This window comes from Tiliqua scincoides, chromosome 4 (genome assembly GCF_035046505.1).
Source record: "Tiliqua scincoides isolate rTilSci1 chromosome 4, rTilSci1.hap2, whole genome shotgun sequence".
NCBI classification, from domain to species: domain Eukaryota; kingdom Metazoa; phylum Chordata; class Lepidosauria; order Squamata; family Scincidae; genus Tiliqua; species Tiliqua scincoides.
In genome coordinates, this window is record NC_089824.1 from 198,712,364 (window position 1) to 198,738,491 (window position 26,128).

The 26,128-nt window shown below is 43.4% G+C and overlaps 1 protein-coding gene across 3 annotated transcripts in view; it reads left to right on the plus strand.

Annotated features, from left to right (window-relative positions):
* Positions 1-26,128, plus strand: part of PLCG1 (phospholipase C gamma 1) — a 98,818-nt gene that overhangs the window by 37,802 nt on the left and 34,888 nt on the right. For 2 of the 3 annotated variants that reach the window (XM_066623853.1, XM_066623856.1), the window contains exons 2-9: positions 759-911; positions 3,543-3,636; positions 6,536-6,583; positions 20,053-20,137; positions 21,317-21,400; positions 23,093-23,115; positions 23,793-23,865; positions 25,952-26,053. In XM_066623853.1, coding sequence (XP_066479950.1) covers positions 759-911; positions 3,543-3,636; positions 6,536-6,583; positions 20,053-20,137; positions 21,317-21,400; positions 23,093-23,115; positions 23,793-23,865; positions 25,952-26,053 — 662 coding nt within the window. The remainder of the gene's footprint in view (positions 1-758; positions 912-3,542; positions 3,637-6,535; positions 6,584-20,052; positions 20,138-21,316; positions 21,401-23,092; positions 23,116-23,792; positions 23,866-25,951; positions 26,054-26,128) is intronic. The other variant, XM_066623854.1, reaches the window with a different exon arrangement.

Here is a 26,128-nt window from a genome sequence, read left to right on the forward strand (position 1 = left end):
CAGCTATGTAACTGTGTGGTTCCAAGTAGACCCAATGGGGTGGTGAGAGCTTAACACAGGGCAAGGGAACAAATGTTCCTTTATGTCAAGAAGGCCTTAGCAGCCTGAAATTCTCCTGTGGGATGCAACATGCCCCTCATTGGTGTGCCTGCATTGCTACGTGGGGAATTTCATAGGATTGGACTGCCTGCTTTGTTTTACTTCTGGGCCTGTAAAGGTGGGTTCCACGTTGCCTTCAAATACACGGAAGTATTTTGAGATCTTGTTTGATTTTGTTTGTCCTTGTTGACTTTATTGTTTCAATGGATGTTTTATTTTGAATCCACCTCCAAAGTCTTCTAATTACGCATGAGAAATATGTTAAAGGAAAAAAGTGTATACAGTATTAAAGCAATAAATAAAAATAGAAAACTTCCCATCTCTGCTAAGTAATTATGGAACTTGTTTCAAAACATCTAAGGCTAGGGGGAAAGGGTTCTCTAGTCAAGAAGTTTTCTTCTAGGGAGGCTTGAATCCTGGCAACTCTTACAGTAGAAATTAAGCACCTGCAGTCTAGCATGACTGTTCTGGAGCACGCCATATTTAGAGATTGCATGGTTTCAAAGTAGATCCATACCCATAGCTAATATGATGGTTTTCATTTAGAGATACTGCAACTATATTATTGAGTAAATCCATCTTCCCCATGGACCCAAGTTTGTACTAATTTGTCTCATTCTAGTTTAACTCTTTTCCTTCTTTATTTTCCCCTCATATAGTTGATATTCGGGAAATCCAAGAAATTCGCCTGGGGAGAAATTCGCGAGATTTTGATCGCTATCAGGAAGATCCTTCTTTCCGGCCAGACCAATCTCACTGTTTTATCATTCTTTATGGTATGGAATTCAGGTTGAAGACACTCAGCCTGCAAGGTGAGATTCTTCTTCTCTTTGGGTGGATATATTCAGAAGACATATTGCCATTCTGCTTGCAGGCCGCTATTCACCTGCATCACAGCTGCTGCTCACCCTTCCGCTTAACCTGGCTTCTACAGAGAGAAACAAGTGAGCAAGTGGTGATGGTGGTGTTGAGAAAATGGAAGAAGGTGCCTGTAGCAGCAGTCAGAATAGATAGCTACCACAAGAACCCAGGGGCTTCTAAGTCATAGATCCTTGTCCATAGCTTGCTTTGGGAATCCACTCTATAGCAACCCTATTATTGTCATTTGCTTATCACATCTCTCTCTCTCTCTCTCTCTCTCTCTCTCTCTCTCTCTCTCTCTCTCTCTCTTGTGTGTGTATGTATGTCATGGGGACTTATTTTGTCTCATGTACAGCAACTGCCAAAATAGATATGAAGCGATATAGTATTATCTTTAGTTACAAAGTCAGTATGTGAACATTGTATAACCTTGCAGGATTCCTATAGGTGTCTTACAATTTATTTTAAACGGGGCTGACTACCAATTAAAAGTTTTTTAAAAATTAATTTTTTCATGAACATTTATTATTTCTAACTTGTCTAATACGGGGCTTGTGGCTTTGAACACTATTAAGATTATTTAATCATCTGATTTTAATTGATAGCACTTAAATGAGGTTGCATCTTTGCAAGCCTCAAGATAAGTGCTTTGTTGGCAAAATTAGAGGAAGTCTGAGAACTTTAAAATTTAGCAAATAACAACTGCCACTCCTTCTTAGAAGGAAAAACTCTGTAATGTTTTCACTATAACAATTAAAGCCAGTATGGCTTTGAAAATGAAACAGTGTGCTGTTTGGTGTCCAACAAATCTGTCTTCCTTTGATTTCTTTGATCAATCAACTGAAATGGTGATTGTAAATTTACTGAAATGAGTAAAATTAGCAACTCTAATTTTTATAAAGTAATCTCTCTTTTCTCAGTTGAAATCCTTTAAATATGATAGTAAAATCGCATAAACTTGCCATGCAACAAACCAGATCTTCTAGCTCAGTATCTATAAAGCCTGACAGTGACATTCCAGACTTTCAGAGAGGGGTCTTCCCCTTCAGAGAGGGGCCTACCTGAAGATACCAGGGATTGAATGTGGGACTTTCTGCAAGAAAAACATGTAGCCTACCATGGAGCTTTGTGAAAAATACATATCTAGATGCATATGTCCATCAATGGATTTTTCCTTTTTGGCATTCCATAGATCTGTAGGCAAACATTTTCATAGACCATAAGCATTAGCTGAGATCACAATTAAATGCTCCTCTTTAACATGCACTAAGAGCTGCCATTTTGAGTCTCACTTGCTTATGAATTGTGTTTTGAGTCTTGCTTTAACATGCACCAAGAGCTGTCATTTTGAGTCTCTCATCAGAAACCTGTTGAATTGCATCACAGAAGCAGCACTATTTATTTCATTATTAATTTTATATGCCATCTTTCCTGAATCAAAATAAAGCAAACCTCTATTCTTTGCTTGCTGTGCAGCTGTTATTGTGTGTATTGGTCCATAGAACGTTCTGTGAATAAATTAAAGATTACTAAACCTTCAAAATGTTTGAATGTCAAAAAGGTTGAATGTCTCACCTACCTGCTCACTGGTGAGTCATTTTTGATATATAGATTAGTGTCAGGAAACGAAAAACTAAGGGCCCAAGACTATCCAACCTTCCAGGGCTATCCAGCCATACCAGTGGGGCATGTGCTGCACCCTGAGATGGGGGGCAGTCATGGAGGCCCCTCAAAGTAAGGGAGCATTTTCAACATAAGGCTGCATAGCAACTGCATCGGCACTGGAAAGTTGGATAGGATTAGGCCCTGACTTTCTTCCAGTTTACACAAACTTGTCTGCTGGATTTTCTGAAGGCAATTCTCACTTGCCTTAGATCAGGGGTGCCCAAACCCCGGCCCGGGGGCCACTTGCGGCCCTTGGGAGTCCCCAGACTCCAATGAAACTCTGGCCCTCCAGAGACTTGCTGGTGGAACCCATGCTTGCCCAACGTGAGTGCTCTCAGCATGAGGGTAACTGTTCAACCTCTTGCATGAGCTGTGGGGTGAGGGCTCCCTCCACTACTTGCTGTTTCACATTTGTGATGCAGCAGTGGCAGCAAAGGAAAGACCGGCCTTGATTTGCGCAAGGCCTTTTATAGGCTTTGAGCTATTGCAAGACCTTCATTCATTCATAGAAGTTCCATTTCTAATATATTAATTTATGTAAATTTATTCAAATTTGAAATTTAAATTAATTCTTTTCCCCCCGGCCCCCGACACAGTGTCAGAGAGATGATGTGGCCCTCCTGCCAAAAAGTTTGGACACCCCTGCCTTAGATGAACAGACAAGTAGTTATTTACAAGTCTTCTGTGGAAGATGAACAATATTTATATAAAGTAACTGTTTTGGTCATGAATACTGAAACACAAGGTTTGTTCTCCTTTAATGGCTCTTCTTGTGTTCTATAATAATGTATAAAACACTAACTCAATTAGCTTCCTCCTGCTGGAGACCAGTTGCACAGAGACTTCCTCCATGGAAATAGGGGTCAGTGCCTGTGTCTCATATCTTTACAAGTCCAGCTCTTTCTTTATTTTCACAGCCACATCCGAAGACGAAGTCAACATGTGGATCAAAGGATTGAACTGGCTTGTGGCGGATACTCTAAAGGCTGCTACCCCACTGCAGATTGAAAGGTAAAACAAAACTTTGGAGCAGGAAGGCAAATTGGGGCAGGTGGGCGTAGTATGACATTCATTTCATCTGCTTCACCGTCAGCATAATCCTTTTGAAAAAGATACTTGAGATCCTGTTTTGCTTAAAAAATTAAAAACCAGTCCCCAGTGTGCACCCATAATAAATAGTGGACATTTACAGCTCCATCCTATTTAAACCTCTCCACTGATGCAGCCATGCTGCTGGAGTGCACATGGCATCTTACGGGGCTGTAGTCATGGATGGCTCCTCAAGGTAAGGGGACATTTGTGCCCTTGCCTTGGGGTACGTCTCCACCGCCCTGATGTATTACTTGGACCTCTGCCAGTGATTTTGCTCTCTCAAGTCCGAGTGGACCTGGGTAGGTGGATCAAGGCTGCGAAGGGGGATGGGATATTGTGGAGCTGCTGCTGATGATAACCACCCCCTTCTCACCCTCATGGCCCATCCCCATCTCTGTTTCGTTCCATTCATTGCCTGTCCCCCATGACAACTTCCCAGAACTTCTGTAGAGGCTGCTGTTACCTGGCCACCACTGGTCACCATTTGTGGCAGCCAAGCTGCATTTCTACGCTTTATAACAGCTGTAAAATGTGCTGCACCACCAGAACACAAGTTCCAGCGATGAAGCAGGCCCATAGGATTGGGCCATTACATACATTGCAGTACTTAATTTGCAGGATTATTCTACTTCTAAGAGTGAAAGATTCTCAGTTTTATTTATTTGTTGCAACAACACATGGTATAGAGCAAGGATGGGAAGAATGAGGCATCGTTCCCAGCCAGCCTCTCCTCAAGCACCAGTGTTGTGCTTTCTCCTTTTAGAGAGAAATCCGTTTGGCTTCTCTTAGGCTGCAATTCTAAGCACACTTACCTAGGAGTAAATTTCATTGCACTCGGTAGAACTTACTTCTGAGTAAATATGCATAGGATTGTGCTTTGTATGTATCACTTCACTTAAAATTTTTTTCTTACAGCAGTTTTTTAAGTGATGGGGAATCAATTCATGTACAATGCTTTCCATTTTTGGGATGGTAGAGCGATAGACCTGCTATATTATTTTTGTTAGTTTGCCTTTTTGGATCCAGTTTATTTAAGACCACCTCCTCCCTTGTACCCCAATACATTTTTCAGCACTGACCAAAGACTTCCTGCTGAGGCACCATGCATGCCCTGATCCAAGACAGCATGTAAATTAATTATTAATTAATTAACAGTATTTATATACCGCTTTTCAACTAAAAGTTCAGAAAGCGATTTACAGAGCAAAATCAAATAACTAATGGTTCCCTGTCCCAAAAGGGCTCACAAACTAAAAAGATGCAAAAAGGATGGGTTGTTCAATGTGTTTGCTTTCATGCCATGATCTCTGTGACAAGCTAGAAATAGCAAAATTGATACCGTACAGGTCTTGCCTTATTATCCATTCCAGAACCCCCAACAGATTAAAAAATTCAGTGAATACAAAATCTGTGGAAAAATAGCTTTAAAGACCCGCTTCCAGGTTTCTTGTTCCTCCATTGTCGCCCAAGAATGCATTGGTATATATGCTGTACCAAATTCAGCCACTAGATGGGGTGAATAATGGAATCTAATGGAATAATTTCATTCCATTAGATTCCATTATTCACCCCATAATAATTTCATTCCATTAGATTCCATTATTCACCCCATCTAGTGGCTAAATGCGGTACAGTGTCTAATACCAACGCACTCTGGGGTGATAACGGAGGACCAAAAAACCCAGAAGTGGGTCTTTAAAGCTATCTTTAACCCTGAGAAGCTTGCAACAAGTGCGGCTTAACATGCGAAGGTACAAAATTAGATTGTGGTAGTGGACAAGTCGACCCAATGTGCAGCGACATTAAAGAAGGCCAATTCTATGCTTGGGATCATTAGAAAAGGTATTGAGAACAAAACAGCTAATATTATAATGCCATTGTGCAAATCGATGGTAAAGCCACACCTGTAATATTGCGTCCAGTTCTGGTCGCCACATCTCAAAAAGGATATAATGAAAATGGAAAAGGTGCAAGAGAGGGCAACTAAGATGATTGCTGGGCTGGGGCACCCTCCTTATGAGGAAAGACTATGGTGTTTGGGCCTCTGCAGCCTAGAAAAGAGACGCCTGAGGGGGGACATGATTGAGACATACAAAATTATGCATGGGAAGGATAAAGTGGATAGAGAGATGCTCTTTACACTCTCACATAACACCAGAACCAGGGGACAGCCACTAAAATTGAGTGTTGGGAGAGTTAGGACAGACATAAGAAAATATTTCTTTACTCAGTGTGTGGTTGGTCTGTGGAACTCCTTGCCACAGGATGTGGTGAAGGAATCTGGCCTGGACGCCTTTAAAAGGAAATTGGACAAGTTTCTGGAGGAAAAATCCATTATGGGTTACAAGCCATGATGTGTGTGCAACCTGCTAATTTTAGAAATGGGCTATGTCAGATGCAAGGGAGGGCACCAGGATGCAGGTCTCTTGTTATCAGGTGTGCTCCCTGGGGCATTTGGTGAGGCCACTGTGAGATACAGGGAGCTGAACTAGATGGGCCTATGGCCTGATCCAGTGGGGCTGTTCTTATGTTCAAATCACTGCATGCCAAATCAGTGGATACCAAGGTCCCTCCTGTTTATAAATACTGATATCATTATCAATATCAATAATCGTCATCATCATCAAGACAAATTTCTGAAAAAGTAATTTTCACACCTGAAAATATCATTTTTTCAAAAATCTAGTCCTGCTCAGTGCAGTCACGCTTCAGATGCAGGTCTACGTAGTTATTCTTTGGTGAACTTTGTGTAACCTGGGGCTTTAAAGGTCAGCAGAGCATGAGAGAAACTTGAGTTTCAAAACCTGTTTCTTTTCAGATGGCTCAGAAAACAGTTCTACTCCATCGATCGCAACAGAGAAGACAAGTAAGTAGAATAAAAACGTCCTCTTGTTTACAGTGTGGTCTCGATTGTCTGAGTAATTAGTTGGTTGTCCAGGAATATATATTAATGGCCTCTCTCTCATCTGCTGATCTGGAAAATTTGGATCACTGGAAGTGTTGAATAACCAATTTTAGAGTACTGGCTGTTTGCCCTGCATTGAAAAGGGCATCTTGATGTGAATTACCAAATGCATCAGAGTTACTAAGTTAAGTGGCAGTCGGAAGTTATCTGGGACTGTGAAGTTCTCTGTGCCTGTGACAATACTGGGATCAGATCCCAGGTCCTTTAGATCAAGGGACCAATGTGTTTTCCACTCAGGGCCTAATCCTATCCAACTCTCCAGCACTGACGTTGCCACAATGCAGCTCCAAGGTAAGGGAATAAATGTTCCCTTACCTTGAGGAATCCTTTGTGACTGCCTCCCCACTGCAGGGTTCAGCACAGGCCCTGTTGGCATGGCTGCATTGGTGCTGGAAAGTTGGCTGGAACTGGATTCTCAATCACTTCAGAGTGCTTGTAAAGTATTAGCAACATCCCACAGTTCAGAGTTTCCCTTTCATAATTCCTTCAAACATTCCTCAGATTTTGACTGGCAATCAGCTTGGTTTTCTGATTGGCTGTAAATCTGTATAAGCCTCCTACCTTTGCAAACCACTGAACTAGCACGTTCACCTGTGGTCAACCTGCTTGTAACTCCTTTCCTTCTCTTCCACTTTGTCAGGGCGTACTTTATCATGTTTCTTGTTGCTGTCAGCTCCTCATGTTTCTTTTGCTTTTTGTCCTCTGCACTACCTTTTCCACTGCCTATATAGACAGTGCCTCCTAATCTTTCCTAACCAGCTTTCTTGATCATAACAATAGTTTCCACCTGGCAACTGAAATGTAGAAGAGTACCACCATACTGATTCAGCTGCTGCCCTTGGTCCTTCAGCGAACATTATTGGCCATGATGCTACCTGTGAAATAAGTCTACAAGGAGGGAACTGGATTCAGCCCGGTCTCTCAGTGTAGGGACAGGCAGGTTGTATGTTTAGTTGGGACAACTAGCATAGTTGTCCCAGACTTTCAGGGTATGTGGCTGAATATCTTTCCACACTCCTTTTGATCACTGTTTTTCTTCCCTTGTTTTATTAAAATCTAGGCACTCTCACAGCATATATAGTACACACACACACACACACACACACACACACACACACACACACACACACACACACACACAAACACACACTTTTGCTGAAAACCTAGGGAGGGAGAGAGAGAGAGTTTTACATAGTAAAACTCATACATTACATACATTGGTTTTCTGCCCCAAAAAGGCTTACAAAAGAGACACCAGCAACAGCTGCTGGGAGAAACGAAAGGCTAAGATGCATATGGACATGTGCTCTCCTGCTAAGCATAAGATAGCCACCACTTTATACAGTGTCTCTTTACCAGTCAGCAGGACCAAAGATTCCTAGGATTAAATTCCTGTTCCACTAGGAACTCAGGCAGTGCCCTTGAGCAAAGCACCATTTCTCTTATTTCTGTACCTTATCTGCAAAATGGGTATAGCATGAACCAAACTAATACAAGTGGAAGACTAGGAATGGCAAAGTACTCTGAAGACATAAGCAAGCTAGAACTGCTAGTAGGCAAGGCATAATTAAGAGAGAACTTTGCGTGTGAAATAGAACAGAGTAAATGTTGACTGCAATTCAGAGTGACACACTCTGGAGTTTTTTTCCTAAGACCTGCTTCTTAGGTAACTGGTCTTATCGAAACCCCAAAACACTGGTTACATTCACAAGAGTTTAAAAAGCATTCTTGTGGGAGCTGCTTCAGGGAAAACTCCTTAGAAAAGTTCCAGAGTGGAAGTATGCATTTGTTAACTTGGCCAATGACTAAGCAATAGCTAGAAATCCTTTAGAAAAGGGTTGTTATGATCAGACCAAACCCAAGCCCAAATGCCTCTTGAAGCAAGTGCAATTCCCATGAGGCTGCCAGCAAAATGCATGCATATGTGTGTGCCCCCTCCAAAAAAAAAATGGTATGGAAAGCAACAGTTAACTTCCCTGTCCCCTCACCTCACTGTGTCCACTGTGTCCTTACACACGTTCAACACTTCCTGTTCTGTTGAAAGGGACCATGCAAGGAAGCACCAATAGAAGGGGATAGGGAAGCAGATCATTACCTTTCACTCTGTTTACCCCTCAATGGAGTGGCTCCATCTGTGGTGGGCTGGAGGGGGGGGAAGCAGCAGGCTCAAGGTGAAGGGTAACCCTTGCAACCTGATGTTCAATGCGAGGTGCATCATGGATGGGCCATGACTGCAGAAAATTTGCAGATTAGTAATGTGGGCTTGAGATAATTGATAGTTACTACTTTTTCCCCAGGGAGTTTAAGGCAATTTGTGTGTAAATTCATCCCACTTTTATCATTTGTAAACAGGTACTGTAAGCCAGTGGTTCTCAAGCATTTAGCATTGGGACCCACTTTTTTGAACGAGAATCTGTCAGAACTCGCGGGAAGTGATATTGTGACCGGAAGTGACATCATCAAGCAGGAAAATTTTTAATAATCCTAGGCTAGAATCCTGCCCACGCTTACCCAGGAGTGACTATCATTGTTAAAAGCATATACATAATAGCCTGTTAAAAATACAGGTCTGTAACATTTTCCCAAATGCAGTCACATTACCAGTCTAATATATTCAAAATAAAATATTGAAATGAATGGGGACCCACCTAGTGGGTCCCGACCCACGGTTTGAGAAACACTGCTGTAAGCATTAGCACCTGTCAATAAAACCTGCCAAACCTGTTCAATCACAGGCAACACTATGACAAAAAGGAATGTATGTGCATGTGCTGTGGGAAGCCAAATCCCTTTCAGACCACTTTCAGCTATCGCCCACCTCCGCCCTTAGATCTGACTTCTGTGACCACATACTTCAGGTCTATGAATGTAAACACCTTTGGCATCTAGATTTACATTGCACCCAGAGAACTGTGCTGTCCATTTGCAGATAAATTTTGTTATGAGTGAGATGCTTCCTTTTCAAATAGTATCAGTATCAGCATTTGTGTGCCTTGCTATTTGTCCTTCCATCTTGGTATCCCCCTCTATTACTGCTAGGTTTGTCTCTCTCTTGACACAAATTTCCTTTAATGATGTTAGGAGAGTATGTTAACCTTTCAGTATTGATTTTATTTTTAAGTGCTCTTCCCCTAGAGAGATAAAATGTTTTAACCATTACCGCTGAATGAAGAAATGGGAAAGAGAAAGGGAGGAGGAAGGGCAATGCCAGTTTAGCCAGCTGTATCTGATTGCAAGGGAACTTACCTAAGGTTCATTCTTAGTTACTCACATTTTTGTGTAACAAAAAATAATGCCTGTGCCGCCACAGCAGCTAAGAACCTGATGCATTTTGTGATTCATAGGATCGTTTTTTGCCTCCGCTGAAACAGTGTTGCGCATTCCTCTAAGAAGAGAAGTGAGTTGTGTTCTTTCTCCAGATATTTGATGCCATCCTAATGAGAAGATGTTTCATTATTCCCTGCAAATCGCTGAGCCCACTGCCCTGGTGCTATCCTAGGTCCTTCGTTCAGAATATCAGCAGTGGTGGAGCTTTTCAGCCAGTTTGTCTGTCATTACTGATCTTTACTTGCTCCGCCTACTTGCTCTTGAACCTTGACTATTGCTCCACTCAAGTGTTGGTTCTTTAAACGGTTCATTAGCAAGGTTTTGTACAGATGTTTTGCAGGACTGCTAATATGCAGCATGGCTTTCCCTGGGCCAAAGGACAAATGAGTCTGGAAGCTGGGCTGTGCTTGAAGAGACCACACGCAGTTGATTCACAACACCAAAACACAGAGCAACTGATTTTGAAACAGATGGTTGTGAAATTTGTTGCCAAAGATGTGGTGATGGCCATTAGCTTGAATGGCTTTAAAAGGGGAGGGAACAAATCCATGAAGAACAGGTCCATCAGTGGCTCTTAGTCATTATGGCTGTGTGCTATCTCCAGTTTGAATGACAAAATGCCTCTGAGTATCAGTTGCAGAGGGGCAATGGAAGGAGAGAAGTATGCCTTTCTGTTTGGCATAGGGGCTTCTCAGGGCCAGCTACTCAGCCACCATGGGCAACAGGATGCTGGGGCTCTTGCCCTGATCCATCAGAGCTGTTCTTTTGGTAAGCATCTTGTATGAATTGAGCACATGCCGCTCCAATGTGCATGGTTCCTCCATCGAGAAATCAATGTGGAAAGTGTTCTGAAAATTTAAAAGCCACAGCTTTGTAGGGAGGTCTAGAGTGCAACCCTTCCCAGCACTGCAATACTGTGTGGTGAGACACTGCAATAGACAGTGTTGTTCTATGACTTTTAAAGGCCCAGGAGCCCCATTGTCTGCTGAATCTGGCCATGTCAATGCTTTATGCCCTCTGCATGAAACCCTTTGCCCATCTTTCTCCAGCAAACAAATAAAACTAGAATTTCCCTTCAGCACTGTTTCCAGTGCCAGAAGCTGCCTGGCACCTCTGCTGCTTACTTATGTCCCTTTTCCCTTGTGCAGTCATTCTTCCCATTTCCTGTCCTGGCAGGAGGCCACTGGGGTTGATTGTTATTGGACTACTAGCTGAGACAGAGGCAGTCTACAACATCAATACAACATGGATGCAAAGAATGGGCAACATCTGTCAAGGAGGGAGGGGTACATGATTTGCATATTAATGAGCTTGTTTCCTGGCTTCAGGAGATTGTGGCCACCTGCTTTCTGGATGCTTGGCTCAGAGGACTTGAGGGATGGTAATAGAGCTTGCAAAGCAGAGAAATGCTAAGTGCTCTCAATATATATAATAAGCTAGCCAGGTATACCAAATGAGCCTTTGTCATTTAGCTGTGTTTTTATGTGTCTTTAAAAAATGCTGCTGAATTTTGCTGTTTCCACTGTCCAAAGTCTGAGAGGGGAAGAAACAAAGATGCAACTGGCTGGCATGTTTTAAAAAGAGCTGCTGTTATAAGAGGCATAAATAGGCTTCTTTTTGCCCCAGAAGCTGAATGGTCAGATAGCCAGTGTAAGGCCTCTTCAAATCTGAATGGCAGTTATCTTCTTTTGGTGTCTCTTTGTGGAACATTTCAGTAATGCAATCTGCACTGGCAGTGGTGTGGTTTAAAAGGGCACAGGCAGATACGGTGTTTGGTGTTCCTGTGGCATAGTGGTTAGAGCAGTGTTTCTCATACTGTGGGTCAGGACCCACTAGGTGGGTCGCAAGCCCTTTTCAGGTAGGTCCCCATTCATTTCAATATGTTAGACTTGATGCTACCATGAGATATGACTGCATTTGGAGAAATGTTACAGACCTGTACTTTTAACATGCTACTATGTATATTCTTTTAACAATGGTAGTAAATGGGACCGAGTAAGTGTGGGTAGGATTGCAACCTAGGATTGTTAAAAATTTTCCTGCTTGATGGTGTCACGTCTGGTCATGACATCACTTCCAGTGGGTCCTGACAGATTCTCATTCTAAGAAGTGGGTCCTGGTGTGAGAACCACTGGGTTAGAGTTTGAACGTATGACTGTGGAAACCTTTTGGAAGCCATAAATCAAACTGAGTGACTTCGGGCCAGTTACCCTTCTGTAGTTTTCCACCTCACTGTGTGTACACATGTGCAAAACTATGTGCTAAGCAGCCACTGTGCTAAGCAACCACCCTGAGCTTTCCTAGAGATTGGTGGAATAAAAGCATAATAGCCAATGATAATGTTTAAAGCCATAACCTTAATTCCTCCTAAAAAGTGCAGGGGGTTTCTAAGGGTGAATTCTGTTGTTTTGAGAGCAGTGTCAAATCTTTGGGTCTTAATGAGTCCTAAAGGCAGAATGTTCCTCCACTCGCCCCATTTGTAACCAGGGCAATTCTGACTGTTCAGTGCTTGCTCCCCAATACAGAATGGAGGGTGGTCTACAATGTTTAGTCATTAAATAAATCCACTAAAGCTGGCATCCAGGAGGTTTTTGAGGAGGCCAGGAGGCCACATGCAACCTCTGGAGGGCTGGGCATGGCCCCCAGGTAAGCTATTGTGGCATTCCTCCCCCCCCCCATTTCATTATCTGCAGAATTCATTAACCACAGCGGGTTCTGGAATGGATGAAGGCCGACTATAATTATTTTAAAAATGATTGCCTTTGATTTCTATCAGTTTGGCAATTGGGGTGAGATTAAAGCTGGTGAGGCCCCCAGAAAAGCAATCATGTAGGGTGCCCCTCTGGATACATTAGAACTGAATGTGTACTTTGCTTAAGTGCAATGCTTTTTACTGGTGTTTCTTTTATTGGCAGCAATTTATCCTCCTTAGGAGCCAAGGAGACTAGTGAGGAGAAAAATAATCCTGCAATACATCAAGAAGTTGCTGCTTATGCATGCTTGTAGCAGATTGCTGACACTATTTAGTTATTTATCATGTCCCTTCAGTGCTTAATCAACTCTGTGCAAATTCTGGAGTCTTGCATTCTAAATACTACTGAGCTATTCATCAGACTGAGAACACCAAGTGAAAGCTGACATCCTTGTGATGGGTCCCATTCCTTGCCTTCAGCTGAACTGTTAATATTGGTTTCCTCCACGGAAGCAAATCCATGCAACAAATTCATATGTTGGGGACAGTGACCAAAGTGACACACTGTGAATGTAGGTTGAGTGGCTCCCAGTAGTGTTCAGCAGATGTTGAAAGTGGCTCCATGTGCATCAGCATGCCTTCTTCTTCCAGTTCACATTTAATGTAGGGCAGCAAAGTAGAGATTGAAGGCAGGTCCCACTCCACCGTAGAATCTCTGTGGGTTAAATTACCAGGCCTGAGGTGTGATGTAATACTGAGGGCATACTATCCTCCAGACCAGAAACCAGAAGGGGACCTTGAAACGAGGAAACAGATCAGGGAGGTGACAAGGAGGGACAGGGTTGTAATCATGGGGGACTTCAATTATCCTCATATTGACTGGGTCAATTTGTGTTCTGGTCACGAAAAGGAGACTGGATTCCTTGACATGCTAAATGACTGTGCCTTAGAGCAGCTAGTCATGGAGCCCACCAGAGGATAGGTGACTCTGGATTTAATATTGTGTGGTACTGAGGACCTGGTTAGAGATATCAATGTTACTGAGCCATTGGGGAACAGTGATCATGCTGCAATCCGTTTTGACATGCATGTTGGGGGAAGAATACCAGGCAAATCTCTCACAAAATCCCTTGACTTCTGACGAGTGGACTTCCCTCAAATGAGGAGGCTGGTTAGAAGGAGGTTGAAAGGGAAGGTAAAAAGAGTCCAATCTCTACAGAGTGCATGGAGGTTGCTCAAATGAACAGTAATAGAGGCCCAGCGGAAATGTATACCGCACAGGAAGAAGGGCTCGACTAAGTCCAGGAGGGTGCCCACATGGCTAACCAGCCAAATTAGAGAGGCCGTAAAGGGCAAGGAAGCTTCCTTCCATAAATGGAAATCTTGCCCTAATGAGGAGAATAAAAAGGAACATAAACTGTGGCAAAAGAAATGTAAGACGGTGATACGGGAGGCCAAGAGAGACTATGAGGAACACATGGCCAGCAACATTAAGAGGAATAATAAAAGCTTCTTCAAATATGTTAGAAGCAGGACACCTGCCAGAGAAGTGGTTGGCCCTCTGGATGGTGAGGGAGGGAAAAGAGAGATAAAAGGAGACTTGGGGATGGCAGAGAAATTAAATGAGTTCTTTGCATCTGTCTTCACGGCAGAAGACCTCGGGCAGATACCACTGTCCAAACGGCCCCTCCTGACCAAGGAATTAAGTCAGATAGAGGTTGAAAGAGAAGATGTTTCAGACCTCATTAATAAATTAAAGATCAGTAAGTCACCGGGCCCGGATGACATCCACCCTAGGGTTATTAAGGAATTGAAGAATGAAGTTGCTGATCTCTTGACTAAAATATGCAGCTTGTCCCTCAAAATGGCCACGGTGCCAGAAGATTGGAGGATAGCAAATGTCACACCAATTTTTAAAAAGGGAAGGAGGGGGGACTCGGAAAAGTATATACTGGGTAAGATGGTGGAATGCCTCATTGAAGATAGAATCTCAAAACACATAGACGAACAAGCCTTGCTGAGGGAGAATCAGCATGGCTTCTGTAAGGGTAAGTCTTGCCTCATGAACCTTTTAGAATTTTTTGAAAAGGTCAACAGGCATGTGGATTCAGGAGAACCCGTGGACATTATATATCTGAACTTTCAGAAGGTGTTTGACATGGTCCCTCACCAAAGGCTGCTGAGAAAACTCCACAGTCAGGGAATTAGAGGGTAGGTCCTCTCCTGGATTGAGAACTGGTTGAAGACCAGGAAACAGAGAGTTGGTATCAATGGGCAATTTTCACAATGGAGAGAGGTGAAAAGCGGTGTGCCCCAAGGATCTGTCCTGGGACCAGTGCTTTTCAACCTCTTCATAAATGACCTGGAGACAGGGTTGAGCAGTGAAGTGGCTAAGTTTGCAGACAACACCAAACTTTTCTGAGTGGTGAAGACCAGAAGTGATTGTGAGGAGCTCCAGAAGGATTTCTCCAAACTGGCAGAACAGGCAGCAAAATGGCAGATGCATTTCAGTGTCAGTAAGTATAAAGTCATGCACATTGGGGCAAAAAATCAAAACTTTAGATATAAGCTAATGGGTTCTGAGCTCTCTGTGACAGATCAGGAGAGAGATCTTGGGGTGGTGGTGGACAGGTCGATGAAAGTGTCGACCTAATGTGCGGCGGCAGTGAAGAAGGCCAATTCTATGCTTGGGGTCATTAGAGAAGGTATTGAGAACAAAACAGCTAATATTATAATGCCATTGTACAAATCGATGGTAAGGCCACACCTGGAGTATTATGTCCAGTTCTGGTTGCCACATCACAAAAAGGACGTAGTGGAAATGGAAAAGGTGCAAAAGAGAGCTACTAAGATGATTACTGGGCTGGGTCATCTTCCTTATGAGGAAAGGCTATGGCGTTTGGGCCTCTTCAGCCTAGAAAAGAGGCACCTGAGGGGGGACATGATTGAGACATACAAAATTATGCATGGGAAGGATGAAGTGGATAGAGAGATGCTCTTTACACTCACATAACACCAGAACCAGGGGACAGCCACTAAAATTGAGTGTTGGGAGAGTTAGGACAGACAAAAGAAAATATTTCTTTACTCAGTGTGTGGTTGGTCTGTGGAACTCCTTGCCACAGGATGTGGTGACGGCATCTTGCCTGGATGCCTTTAAAAGGGGATTGGACAAGTTTCTGGAGGAAAAATCCATTACGGGTTACAAACCATGATGTGTATGTGCAACCTCCTGATTTTAGAAATGGGCTATGTCAGATGCAAAGAAGGGCACCAGCATGCAGGTCTCTTGTTATCTGGTGTGCTCCCTGGGGCATTTGGTGGGCCACTGTGAGATACAGGAAGCTGAACTAGATGGGCGTATGGCCTGATCCAGTGGGGTTGTTCTTATGCTGCATAACCCTCTTTCCCCCCTTTGTGATTGTACAATAAATGAGAACTTGAGTTGCCTGTGCTAGACTAGAGCAACTGTCCTGCTAATCTGTTGTAAGATGATTGTAATACAAAACCACTCAACCGGCATTCAATGCTCACCTGTTTGATGGTGTCTCAGCAATGCTGAAAATCTCTTAAGTGAAATTTAATTCACTGAAATCCCTCTAGTGCAAAGATGATGGCAGTACAGCCTTTCCTTCTGCTGTCTGAAAACAAGGTGAACTTCCTGCATTAAAAAGTAGTTGTTTCAACCTCCCTAAGCATAAGTTAATCCAATAAGGGCACTTCTAGAACAGCTATAAAAGGTTGCATTTGCTGTCACCCTTGTCCTCTAACGGCGCAATATTAACCCCTTATGTCGCTTCCCAGCACTGGTATAGCAGTGCCAGTGGGACGTGTGCTGCATCCTGCAGTTGGGTGTCACTCACAGAGGCCTCCTCAAAGTAAGGGAATGTTTGTTCCCTTGCCTCAGAACTGCATTGCCCTTACGTCCGTGCTGGTTAGGATTGCGCCCTTCATTGCTTATTATGTTTGCTTGAGTGCTATACATTTTGTGTATGCTATCTATCTTTTTTGTGTTGTGAAATGACTGTGAAAAATAACCTTGTTGCCTGTGAAGATGAAGGGTTCATTAGCTATCATGGCCAATAGCGGTATTGACTGTGGTGCCAGACAGCCTTTCCATTGAAATGATCATGCGAAACCTGCAGTTGCATGTGTGTGCCGATGCTTGGTGATCCCCAGGCCAGTAACGCAGGCGCCTTATCAATGTTCAAAAGACTGACGGTGTGCCTTGGCCATTCTTGTGCCTTGTTGTGTGCCACAAGTTGGAAAAGGTTGTAAACTGCTGTTTTAAAGAGAGGTCTTTTTTGGCCCTGCTTGCAGACACTGCCAGGGATCAAGCCCTTTGCCTGCAAGACACACGCTCTGCCGCTGACCTGTGGCTCCGCCCCTATGAACAGAACCTGACTGGAAGCTCTGTGGGGCAGAGAACTTCCCTGCCTTGCTCCTTTCAGCCTTGTATCAGATCACACTTGGCAAAACCACCCCGAACAAAGAAAGATGCTTGGTGCTTCCATTTGATAGTCTGAATAAGAGGATTGCGCTGCTCTGTTGAATTAGAGAATGAACTTATGCCTCCTGCAAATGGTTACAGTGCAGAAATTAGAGGTCATTGGCTCTTTGTTCAGCTTTTCTGTTCTCCTTCCCCCTTTTGGAATGCAGACGCTCTTTTCTCACCCACTGAGATCTGGAAGTAATAAATGGATAGTTACTGGGTTCCATTTCCTGACCTAATGACTGGAGCTAATCCTCAGATTGCAAGTTTGACTGTCTGCTACATGCATCTCTCAGGAGTTCAGCCAGGCAAGATTTTTTAACTGGATTAAGCCCAGCACTTTCCTGTCCTGCTGTGGAGGGAGCCCTCCAGTCTCTCTTCCTGGAGAGAGGGGATCACTGCTTGTAAAGTGTTAGGAGCACATGATTTCTCTGCCACAGATAATCATTGAAACATTGGTTGGGTTTCATCAGTCCTCATTTTGCCAGTGTAAATTGTAGAGAATTATTAGTCATGGGTTTCTTCTCTTATCAACAGATTTGCTCTTTATAAGGGAGAATTCCTGGATAAATGTAAATCTCACCTAATTAGCAAGTGGTTGAACTCAGAATGTTAAAGTGTTCCAATTAGTTGCATTTCTGTACACTGATCCAGAATGGTGCATATAAGTATAGATATGGTGCTTTCTAACAATTAGAAGGCTTAACTTTTCCCAACATGTGTGAAGAGGCCATTAGTGAGGGATGGGGCTAGATCTGTTGTGGGAGTGATGTATCCTTACATTGCTCTGTGTCATTGGCAGCCAGCTGTCCTGCTGAATGTAAATAGTCATCATGGATGTGCTTTTGACTGTAAACAAAAGGCTGGAAAAAGTTTAGTATTGATGAACTCCTGTATGCCAAGGCTTTAATCCAGTGTTTCTCAGACTGTGAGCTGTGGCTCCCTAGAGAGCCATGGAAAACAACCAGGGGAGCCACAGATCCCTCATGAAGAGCCTGCCATCCTATACAGTTTATAGGTTTGTAGCCCGAATGGGGAACTATGGCCAATGACCCAGTAGGTCAAGGGAGCCCTGAAAAGGTTTGGGAACCACTGCTTTAATTCATTGGCTTTCAAATTTCTCACTTTCGGAGTATCCATTCGGAGGCTGATTTGTGGAGCCTCCACTATGTACCTATCATAAAACTCCAGTGAATTGCAGAAGCTTCTGGAGCATAGTTGAAAGCCAGGGTAGAGGAGTTGTTTTAGCATTAAACCAGACTGGGAAAACAGGTTCAAACCCTACATAACCATGATGTTTAGTGGGTGATTTGAGTTAGCCAGTCTCTGCCTACTTCACAGGATTGTTGTAGGGATAAAAGAAGGGGAAAACAGATATGTTGCACTGCGTTCCTTGGAGGAAGGATAAGAGAGACAGGATGCTGTAGTGATTTAGGAATTGGACTTAGACCTGGAAGGTCCAGGTCAAATCTCTGCTTGAAGCTTCCTGGGTGACCTTGGGCCAGTCACTATCTTTCAGCCTCAACTTCCTCACAGGGTTGATGTGAGAGAAAAGAGGAGGGAAGGAACCATGTACATCACCCTTAAAAAAGTGAAAAATAAATATAAATGCAACAGATAATCATAGTTTGGGGCTCACAGTATCTGCAGGGCACCAATTAGGTCTGTTTGGCTCTACAAATGGACAGTGCAACCTAGAATACATTTGATATTTTACTACGGCTTTCAGGATAGATTGTCCATTAAGGATCTTCTCATTAAGACATCTCTGATAAACTTCCAAAGAACATCAGAGTGACCTGTCCCAGAGTTTGAAAACCAAAGTCCTTAAACCTACCAAGTGAAGCAGTAGCTCCAGGCACCACTTACTGGTCCTTTTTTTCCAGAAGCAAGTAGACTGATTTTGTGAAAATGACTTTCCGCAAGCCTCTGAACTGGTTTCTGAAACAATTTGGGAAATGTCTTATTACTGGACAGTGAATTTTGCCCACTGCTTCTTGAAGAGAAGCCATTTCCGAGACAGTCCCTGAAAGCTGTCCAAAAGGTGCTGGGAAAGCAAACAGACCTGTTTTTCTAAAGCCATTTGGAAATGCTCATAATAATCTCAGACTGCTGTTTGGAAAAGACCCACAGGAATTAAAGCAGTGTTCCCTTCCAGGCAGCCTTCTGCATAAGTGCTAGCTTTAATAGGCTCTGTACACATTACCATTTTTGAAATACTTGACACTAGCCACCTCCTCTGCTTATCCAAGGACCTTTGGTGGGTTTGATCTATATGCTTCCATTTATCAAATTGTCTTCTGTTGGATTTTACAAGACTTGATTTATTTAGTGCATTTATTAGCTGCCCTTCAGCAAAGCTCCCAAGTTGATGTGCTATTAAAAGAATAAAGCAGTACAACATAGTAGTGACAGCTTGGCAAATCATTATTGTTAGCCAGAAAAAGTCAGCTGAACCAAAGCAATAAACAGTGCAACTCTATGTATTTCTCACTCAGAGGTAAGCCCCATTGAGTTCAGCAGAGCCAACTCCCAGGTAGATAGGATTGCAGCCTAAAACTAGTTATATGAAATGGACAAATATTAAAGACGCTGTTGCTTGGTGCTAGAAAGGTATCAAAGTTTGCATAAGGTGAGCTTCTCTGGGGAGGACATTCCAAGAATATGGGATGCTATGACCCTCTTGCTAGTCACCAAACACATTTAGGTGGAATGTTTGCCTGGTGGAGAATTGGTAGCTTATTTGTCCCTTTTTCTGGATTTATAAAGGGATCTTAGCAGTTTTTGGGATACTTGACTAATAAGGTTACTATTATGTTTCACAGTAACTTTTTTTCTCTCTTGCCTTTTATAATCTAGGATTTCTGCAAAGGATTTGAAAAGCATGCTATCTCAAGTCAACTACAGAGTGCCTAACATGAGATTCCTGCGTGAGAGGTTAACAGTGAGTATTTGGTCTTCTTGATGCATCTTCTCTCCCCTTGTACACATAGCAGTCTCTTGGTAGCCATTGTTATGATCTGCACCAATAGTTTTGTAGTATATGTCCTGATACTGAGTAGTGTCCTAACTTTTCCTTAGTGAAATCTAAGCAATCACACAAAATCATACCCAAAAGAGAGCTCAGAGGAGCTTGACCTCTTTGCTATGAAAATGACAATGGTTGGTCTATGGAACTCCTTGCCATAGGATGTGGTGACGGCATCTGGCCTGGATGCCTTTAAAAGGGGATTGGACAAGTTTCTGGAGGAAAAATCCATTACAGGTTACAAGCCATGATGTGTATGTGCAACCTCCTGATTTTAGAAATGGGCTATGTCAGATGCAAGGGAGGGCACCAGGATGCAGGTCTCTTGTTATCTGGTGTGCTCCCTGGGGTGCTTGGTGGGCCGCTGTGAGATACAGGAAGCTGGACTAGATGGGCCCATGGCCTGATCCAGTGGGGCTGTTCTTACGTTCTTATGACATTCCTCCCTTGTTCTTTACTTGTTCTGTTCTTTCAGTAGACAAAAATGGTGGCCATCACCACATCACTCTCACCACCCCTTTCTTTTCTTATGAATTTTCAAGTGTATTTAGTGAACGTGATATAATAGGCGTATAAAAAGTGAGAACATTATATTCCTCCCCCACCCCCAAAAGCAAAAGTTGCAGGGTGCATCCAAGATCAGCACCAGAGTATTGGAGCCCTTGGGCAAAACACTGTCAGGGGCCCTTGCACTCATGCACAGGGTGTCCCATCCCCCCAAGGTTGTTCCTTGTCCAGCTTGCTTGGAAAGCTGTGGCAGCAGCAATGACAGCTCCCCTCCCCCCCAACTGCTGTCTGGCAGCAGCTTTACCATTGAAGAGCATTGCTGGGCGTGGCCACATTGGCTGCTGGGAAAGGAAGAGCTCGCCTGAGTGCTCCCTCTCCCAGTGGCCAGGGCAGCTAGGCTTGCTCTCTGGTGATGGGGCTGCTGGCACAAGCTGAGAGAGAACTGCTGTCATTGTCATCACTGGCACCTCAACCCCGCATAAGGAATCGTGTGGCCAATCCATTCACTTTTTTATCTTTCTGGAGGGAGTGGCCTGTCATACTTGACTTTAAAACAATGGTTTCCCCCCCCTTATTTTCTACTTTTAGGATGTAGAACAAAGAAATGGAGATATCACATATGGACAGTTTGCCCAGTTGTACCAGAGCCTGATGTACAATGCACAAAAAGGGGTGAGACGCTTCTAATCATAATATTTAATACTATGCTATAAAATCTAGTTCCCTCTCCAGTTTTTTTTAATTTCTTGCTTTCTTTCTTGATGCTTCTCATTTGTTTTATCTCACATGCATAATTTAATAAACTCCAAATAGTTAACAATTGCCTTGATTCCGCTAAGAGGCATGTGTTTGTATGAAAGTAAGCTCCTGTACATGAAACCCAAGCTAGAAAAGAAGCAGTGCCCACAACCAGGTATAGCACACTTGATTCCTCCTTCGTGGTTGCTCGTACATGGCGCTAGGGGCTAGATTTATTACAGTTTTTTTTAAAAATGAAACTGTCACATGACTTGGGCTGCACACAACTGGCACTATGTGTATTTGTATAGGTACAGCCTTCTGGAGATAGTAAAATGGGATGTGAACTTCCGTGTGTTGCACCTTATCAGGAGTGAACTTGTGAATTTACAAAGCTGAACAAATGGGAGACGAAAGCAGACAGCCATGGTTTGTCTGTTATAAGTGTGGAAGCTCAAGCCGTTGTGTGGGTTCTTTTCTATGGTTAGCACAAACTGGCTTTTTGTTATGTCTGAACCCAGGAAGTATAGTAGTGCTGTTCTGTTTAGAATTGGATAGAGCCTGGGAGCTCTTTCTCCCTCAGCTGATAGTCAATGCTTGAGCAGTTCTGATAATCACTTGAAGTCCCTTATCCCTGCCGCCACTGGCAGAATATGCACTTCATTCTGTGGGGGGTGGGCAACCAGAAAGTACAGGCAAGGTAAGTAAAAATCTTTTTTACTTACCTCCCCATAGTCTGTCTGACCTCCAGTGGGTCTCAGAGGGCATGTTGTACCAGGAAAAGGGGGATAGCATCTTGGTGTGTGAAACTGCTGCTGACATCTTCCCCTTTCTGTCCCTGAACTGTATCTGGTGTGACCCAGGCCGCACCCTTCTCCTCTCCAGCAGGGTGTCTGGGAGCTGCTGGCAGACATGCGAGGCCTATGGCTATTTGCAGCAGCAGTTCTGAAATGTACAACAGTGGTGTACAACAGTCTGAAATGTACAACAGTCATGCCACTGGAACGGAGCTTAAACTGATGTAAGCCCAGCATTGGGTTGGGCTGACCATGTGGGAGAGAGGGGGTAAAAAAGACTGAGGTAGGACCAATGATTTAAAAAGGGAGAAGTGTCAAGAGTGTTTTTACTCTTTTAGTTAAGGATCTATCCTTAACCCATTTTTGCCCTACCCACAGTTGTACCCATTTGGTCCCTGTTGTGTATATGCAATGGTGGGCAGAAATGGCTTAATTTGGAGGCCTTATAGATCTACTCTCTTCCACCAGGCAGTCCTCTAGAGCTGCATTCACACTTCTGGATTGTACCTGCTTGACTTTGTACCTGCCTATATCTACCCTGAATGACTTGCACTGAGCTGTAGGTCTAAGCTGCAGCACCTGCATTTCAGCTCAGTGCAGTTGCTGGAGGTGACAGCCACTTGAGACATTTCATACCCTGGATGCTCAGGCACTGAGTTTTACCCCCAGCCCGTATTTGTGGGTGAACCCATTCCTTCCACTTTCGCTAAAAAGGGAAAGTGCAGTCACATTGCATTATCTTCATTGGTATGTAAAGTTTTATCTGGTGCAGAGTGTGGGTTAAAAAGGGTAAGCAGGATAACTGACTAGTACATTTCTTTCTGTGCAGATGGCGGTTCCCTTCTTAGAAAGGTAAACTGTTCTGTTTCATTTTCTTCTGAAGGGGTTCAGGATTTAACTGCCTAGCTTTAAATTATGAGTGCATGTTACTTTTTGACCGTGATGGTTAGCCACAATGGTTTGCTCCCTCCACAGGACTCTATTCTTAGTTCTCAGAGTTCATTCAATGAGCCACAAGTTTATAAAATTGCTGGGCTGAGGTGTTTGGTGGCGAAAAATCTAAATCAGTGGTACTCAAGACTAGATTTTGGGGTGAGGACTCCCATTTTCAACCCTTTAAGTTCCTGGCTGGAGTCAAAATTTGTCTGGTAGCAAATTGCAAAAGACATCTAAGGTTTTGTACCAGTTGCTATGAAAACAACGTGGTATATTTCTAGCACCAAGTTCACATATTTGCATTTTGGGTCTGCTCTTACCTTTGGTATTGAGACACATCCCTAGTAATGTGGGGACTCCCAAAAGCAGGATGATCTGTATGGCAGTCCTGTATTACCTGACCTGTGTGATAATCTGGCAATCAGTTCTTTATTGGATTCCTTTGAGAGGCAGAGGAAAGGGACAAGCCTGTCATGTGGGGAACTGGTTCTCACTAATTATGCTCAGTGGTATGGCTCAGCTCAGTTGCTCTCTTCAGTTGTTCGTTCTGCAGTGCAATGCCTTCCAACAAACATCTGCCCTTTTTCCTCCAGCAGTGGGGAGAGACCTGAGCACTGCAGAGTATCTCTGACGGAATTCCAGGCATTTTTGCTAGAATACCAAATGGTGAGTTCATATGACAGAAAGAGAGCGGGAAAGTAGCATAGTTTGCTTATTGTCTGTGTGGGTTGCTTTGAAAATAGGGCTTTTTCCCTAGATGAGAATCTCTTGGCTTTTTGAGGAAATGGCCACCTTAAGGGAAGGTATTCATTTCAGAGGGTGCGTTTTGGCATGAAAACAGCAGAGGGGGACAGTGTTGACTGCATGCCATTCTCCTGCAGCAAATGAGGAGCTCTTGCGCCTGCTTTAGGACTTAAAAGGACCACTTTCAATCCACTTCCTTCTTTAAGGTCATCTGCTAATGACTGATTTAAGGAAATATAATTTTGGCCCTATGGAAGACAAATTAACTGATTAGCATCGCAATCTGAAGTGCACATTGAGCCTGCGCAGCTGTTCCTGCAGCAACAACAACCCAATAAAGAATTTTAAAAGAAAAAAAAATAAATCACAATAACAAATTGTTGATGTTGCTGTAACTTCATTATAATTGTCCAATCCTAGCAAGTGAAGAGCAGGTTGAGGAGGAAGTAGGAAGGAGAGGAGAATGGTGGACAAAAGCATCTGATGCTGTTGTCCTCCACCGTCCTTTCCTGTATGATTTCTCTTCCATTCCATCCCCTCTTCTTTTTTCAATCCAGCAAGTGGGAAGAGCAGGCATTGACATAGCAACAGGTAAGGAGCAGCAAGCATTTGGCATGCCAGGTGGGTCAGGCATGTGCACAGCCCTAAACTCACTGAACAAATTCACTTTTTATTTTTGCTTTTAATCACAGTTTGTATTCCACTCATTCACCCAAAAGTTCCTGGTGGAATCTGTCTGGCTTCTCCATGTTGTCCTTGAACCTACCCTGCCTAGTAAGAACTAGAACAAATGTTCACTTGTTTTTTGTGGGAATTTACTCACTTGGAATTTGTTCTGTGATTGTTTTGTTTTCCACTTGAAAGCACCATCAGACATTTGGAGAATGGAGTTGTTCACTTAGGGGAAATCTCAGTCTGATTCATCTGTCTGTGTCGATTATTTTGTGGGTGTATGGAGGTCTGCTTCACATACAAGTCTGCCTGTATGCCTAACACATGACCACATCTATTCCCTACCAAATATTTCTTGAAATGGAGGGGAAACATCCCTAATATGAATATTTGAAATCTGAAATGCTCCAAATGGGTGGCTGAATGGATGCCCATGGCTTCAGAAGGCCCTCTGGAAGCAAGGGGAGCAGAGACCCACCCAGAGGGGACTACCCCAAGGGGGGATCAGTCCTGGACAGTGGGGTTGGGTGTTTGCCCGTATCTGCAGCTTTTGTTGTCTGCAGGGGGTTCTGGAATGTATAAAACATATATAAATGAATTTTGTGTTTAGACTTGAGTCCCATCCCCAAGATCTCTCATTATGTATTTGTAAATCTTCCAAAATTCAAAATAATCCAAAACACTTCTGGTCCCAAGCATTTTGGATAAGGGATCCTCAACCTGTATTGTAATTGTGCTTGTGGGTGAGGGGGCAGGGAATGAACCTTGTCAACTGTGGAAAAACAAACGGCAGTGAAAATACCTGCATGGAATTACAAACAGAACAGATATAAATCCTATGTGTAAACACAAAACCGTGTGATAAAAGTAGGGCGCAATCCTAACCCCTTATGTCAGTGCTTTCCAGCACTAGCGTAGCAGTGCCAATGGGGCATGTGCTGCATCCTGCAGTTGGGTGGCACTCACGGAGCCCTCCTCAAAGTAAGTTTGTTCCCTTGCTTCAGAGCTGCATTGCCCTTATGTCAGTGCTGGAAAGCATTGATATAAGGGGTTAGGATTGCTCCCGTAGTCAGTTCTGGCTCTAAGCTAGACTGAGAACTCAAGCATTTCCCAAGGGCATCAAGAGGATTTCATGGCCAAGCCATGATTTAACCTTGGCTTCTCCAACAGTACCTCTCAACCTTAGTTCCCCATCTACAATGACCTACTTTGCAGGACTGTTGTAAGGATTACTGAGATGATGGTTGTGAATTCCTTTGAACCCTTTAGGACTCAATTTTTTGCTTACAGGTGGTGGTACAAGCCAAATATATAATTCCCCCTCACTTGTTTGCAGGAACTGTGGGCTGCTGACCGCCACTTGGTTCATGAGTTCATGTTCAACTTCCTAAAGAACCCTCTAAGAGAAATTGAAGAGCCTTATTTTACCTTGGATGAGGTAAGACTCCTAAGAAAGCTACTGATGAATAAAGCTAGAAGAAACATTGCATATGTAGCTCATCTGGAAAGCTTT